The sequence below is a fragment of the Psammomys obesus genome, unplaced genomic scaffold (assembly GCF_907164565.1).
Source record: "Psammomys obesus unplaced genomic scaffold, mPsaObe1.curated_primary_1811, whole genome shotgun sequence".
Taxonomy (NCBI): Eukaryota; Metazoa; Chordata; class Mammalia; order Rodentia; family Muridae; genus Psammomys; species Psammomys obesus.
Genome location: NW_026595981.1, coordinates 57317 through 61984, shown reverse-complemented (window position 1 = coordinate 61984; position 4668 = coordinate 57317). Strand labels below are relative to the sequence as shown.

Genomic DNA, 4668 nt, shown 5'->3' with positions numbered 1-4668 from the left:
AAAACTCCAGTTGTGAGAGTCTTCAGATGTGTGTCATTCAGTTGCACAACTTCTCAGCTCACCCAGGCACCAAGTCTTATAATTCTCACCTTACTCAAAGCTTTCCCATATTGTTCTTAGAAAAGTATGAGCACTTTGGTGTCCAGTTTTCCTGGACACTGTGGATAAATTTAATATATAATCTTAAGGATTAGAAAGCCTAAAGCTGCTTATTATCAGTTCTAGAGCTGCAAATATGTTCAGTGATGTGTCCACATGGAATGTCACTCTGGAATGTGTCCTCATGGAGTGTTACTGCCTTTCACGGCAGTTTTACTTTTCTCTGGAAGGTCTGGATTACTTCTCATGGCTTTGCAACTCAGTTTATAATAGTCTGGTCACAGTGACCATTTTATTACTAACATCCTTTAACTGGCCATCTGCCTGCCAGTTTCCTATTTGTAGCTTCAGCCATGGATCAAAAGTATGTGGAAAAATTATGTCTGTTCTGATAAGTACAGGTACCTCCCCTATCAACATCCCCGATACAATATAAGGTGGCATGGACCCAGGGTAAGGTATCATATGTCATTTGGAAATGACTTAGAACATGTGGGAGAATGTGCATGGGCTATATGTAAATGTAATTCCGTCTTATATAAGAGTCGTGAACACCCTTAGATTTTGGTTGCTGAGAAACTATGGAACCAATTCCCCTATCATACTGGGGATCATTGGGGATATGTGCAGCACAAGTGTGGAAAGAGGACCATGCCACCTCTTCTCTGGAAGCTTCCCTTTCATGCTTCAGCATCTGGTGTACCTAAACTGTCCAGGTCACCACCTGAAGACTGTGGTTTCCTTTCTAGAATTTTGGCCCCAGACAAATAGTATTTCCCTCTAACTTTCAAATATCACATCCTTCCTCCTTGTTTTCTCAATGTTTGTGTGTCTCTGAGTCCGCCTGATGTCATAGCTTTTGGTCAGTAAGTGTTGGGTGCATTACACCTTCATCTATTGTGTTTCAGTCTTTAACTCTTGTGTTTGCCGTTGTGTTTGCCCTTGCCTCCCAGCTGCACCTGGACAATCACAGTGCTTGACATTTATTTCCACGATGTATCACCTTTGAACTTCATTCGGCTGGTGACTGCTGGAAGAGAGTCATGGATCTTGGGGCCTCGGGAAACAATTCCTGTGTGACCACGTTTGTTCTGTTGGGTCTCACAGAGATGCCAGCTCTGCAGCCTGTCCTCTTTGTCATCTTCCTTCTTGCTTATGTAGTTACTCTTGGTGGCAATTTCGGCATCCTGGCTGCCATCGTTATTGAACCCAAACTGCACACCCCCATGTACTTCTTCTTGGGGAACTTGTCCATGCTGGATGTTGGATGCATCAGTGTCACTGTTCCTGCCATGCTGAAGCGTTTCCTATTCAGTGACAGACACGTTCCCTATGGGGCCTGCCTCTCACAGCTCTTCTTCTTCCACCTCCTGGCTGGGGCAGACTGTTTCCTGCTGACTGTCATGGCATATGACCGCTATCTGGCCATCTGCCACCCCCTCACCTATAGCACCCATATGAGCTGGAGGATTCAGAAGGTGTCAGTGTGCTTGTCATGTGTCTTTTCCTTTAGCAATGCATTGACCCAAACTGTTGCCTTGTCAACTCTTAAATTCTGTGGCCCCAACGTGATCAACCACTTCTACTGTGACCTCCCTCAGCTCTTCCAGCTCTCCTGCTCCAGCATCCAGCTCAATGAGCGGCTGCTCTTTGTAGCAGCAGCCTTCATGGGTGTGGCCCCCTTGGTCCTCATCACCTTGTCGTATGGCCACGTGGCAGCTGCAGTTCTGCGAATCCGCTCTGCTGAGGGCAGGAAGAAAGCCTTCTCCACATGCAGCTCACACCTCACTGTGGTAGGCATCTTCTACGGGACAGGTGTCTTCAGCTACATGAGGTTGGGGTCAGTGGAGGCTTCAGACAAGGACAAGGGCATTGGGATCCTCAACACAGTCATCAGTCCCATGCTGAACCCACTCATCTACAGCCTTCGGAACCCCGACGTGCAGGGCGCCTTACGGAAGGTGCTCACAGGGAGGTAGTCCCTAACTGACACCCCTTTCTTCTGACCTCAACCAATGTCTTTGCTCCAGCCACTGCTTCTAAGTGATAATATGATTAATGCAAGTGGAGTATCGGTATGATGAAATGTACATTCTTGATTAGGAAGATGAATTCCCTAAAATAGTTAGAGCTATCACTGGCATCATCACTGCCACGTACAGGTGGTAACTGACAAACACCAGTACTTCCGTTAATTCTCCTGATCATATAAGGTGGGTGCAGTTTGCAGATTGTAGATCAGGAAACTTAACTTCAGAGAGGCTGAGTAACTTCCTCAAAGCCATAGAGCTAGTGATTATTAGAGCAATGATTTGCTCCTAGAGTGAAGCTACATATGTGGCTATTACTTCTTAGGAGTACTATGTTACTGCAAGGAGGACAGGTGCCCTCAGGTGAAGAGGTGGAGTGAGCAATAAAGAGTAAGCGAAGAAATTATATCAACAATTAAAATGGAAGTAAGAGAGTTTTTTATTTCTTTACCAAATTTGATTTGTTCCAAAGAAGCTGGGAATTTAAAAATATCAATTTATGAAACAAATAAAAACAACAGATTTTTAAAACGTAATTCATAGAGAACAGGCAATGTTTAGAAAAACCATAGAGATAAGCAGAATGTTTTTCCATTGGGCCACTTACAGCAGTGAATAAATGATGATGGTAGAAGGATGCTCACTGAAGCGTCCTGGAAACACAGGGGCTTTGATCTGATCTGGATTCTTTAACAGCCTTTTAATTAGCAAAGAGGTTTGGCAAGTCTTATCCAGTTGAAAATCTATTAATTAGAAGAACTCCCAATTGAAAGAAAATTTTTGGCCCCTCTGACTTGAACATGAACCTAACTGTCCCCTCAATGTCACCTTAAGGAGGAAGATGCTTCAACTCATAGCTTTAGGTGGTTGTTTCCACAACACAATAAAGTGTGCAGCTATTACAGAGTTAGAGGGGCTAGGGCTAGGGCTATGTCTCAGGGGATAAAGCACTTTCCATATGAGCATGAGAACTGAAGCTCAGATCTCAGCACCCACAGGAGCAGCAAGCAGATATGGTGCTTTGATATATCTGTGATCCAAGCTCCCAGAAGACAGAGACAGGAGACTCTCAGAGCAAACTGGGACAGGGTCCTGATTTAGTGGGAGACCCCGCCTCGGCCAATAAAGTGTAGTGTTTGAGGAAGCCATCCATTAACTTTGACTACATGTATACCCACACACATGTAAGCATGCATCATGCACATTCACACCCACACAAATGTATGAGCAATAAATAAGTAAATAAATAAAAAGGAAACACAGAACGAATAAAATAGAAGTCACCTTTTACAGATAACCATACAGTCAGCATATAATTATTAAAATACTTTTGTGCATGATACATGTTTGTAAAGATTAGAATTGTTTTATATCTAAAGAATTAGATGAATTTGACAAAATTCATGAATATCTCTTCATGATGTTAAATGTAGATTATTGTTATCTTTTTCTGTGGCTGCATAGGGTAAAATGTATTTAATCACCTACTATGAGTTGATTAAGCTGAATCTGCTTGTTCAAATAATCTGGGCCACATAGTATGCTGAGATTTGCTTCCTGTATGCTCATCTGTGCAATTTTTCCAATGGCTCAATACAGAAACCCATCATGAGGGTCCCTGGGTCAAAGGATTTGAAATCTAAGAAGACAAAAATCCAGTGAGGCAGGGCCCTGGGTCAGAGCATATGAACTCTAGAACACTTAAAAACATATGGCTACATTGACACTCAGAAATGACTGAACAAGCAGATATTTCCAATTATTGATTATTTCTATCTATTTAAATGCTAAATGCTATAACCTATTACTCCGTTATTTGAAATTAATCAGTAGTAAAATTAAATATGATATTTTAAAATGGTATTAGAAAATATTTTTATATGAAACGTTTATAAGATATTCATCTTTATTCTTAGGAGTTTGGAAGTGTTTGTAACTTCTTTATTTTATTTTATTTTTATTAATTACACGTTATTCACTTGCTTGTAACTTCTTAATGGGGAAGACAGCTATTGAATAACATGCTAAAGGCAAATGGGCAGCTGCCATGCTAACCAGGAAGGAAGTCATTTAAGATAACATGTGCTCTTCAGGAGTCCAGCTGGGACAAAAATGAACAGAAGGAAAATCCAGGGAATGGAAGTCTAAAAGTGAAGATCACACATTTGGGAACAGCTCTCTGGAGAAGACTAGAAAAAGGGCCACAGATGGTGAAAAAAAGGGGTGCAGGGGAGAAACATATTGTTAAGAGAGACTTGGATTTTAATATTTTATTTAATGGTAAGAAGACCGTGTGCTAACGCACTGCTGGGCAAATGCCAGCAATAGTGAATTACGATTAGATGCTTAAGAGCGAAGCAGAAGAAATGCCGCAGTAATAAGAGAGATGCTTGATTTTCTACACAGTGGCACGTGTGCTAAGAAGAGCAGCCACTGCAGTGTTTATTGAGGGGGACAGGATGATCGCAGCATAAGACCATTGGCTTCTGGCGCTGTCATTGCTCTCTTACTTCCCTTGTCAACAAATGATCTTGTTAAA

At 41.9% G+C, this 4668-nt stretch overlaps 1 protein-coding gene across 1 annotated transcript; it reads left to right on the top strand.

The window, feature by feature from the left end:
* The first annotated feature begins 1142 nt into the window (after positions 1–1142).
* On the top strand, positions 1143–2078 carry LOC129686522 (putative olfactory receptor 3A4). Its single transcript, XM_055620550.1, has one exon. It carries the CDS (start codon positions 1143–1145, stop codon positions 2076–2078), a length of 936 nt encoding a protein of 311 aa, XP_055476525.1.
* Positions 2079–4668: the final 2590 nt, after the last annotated feature.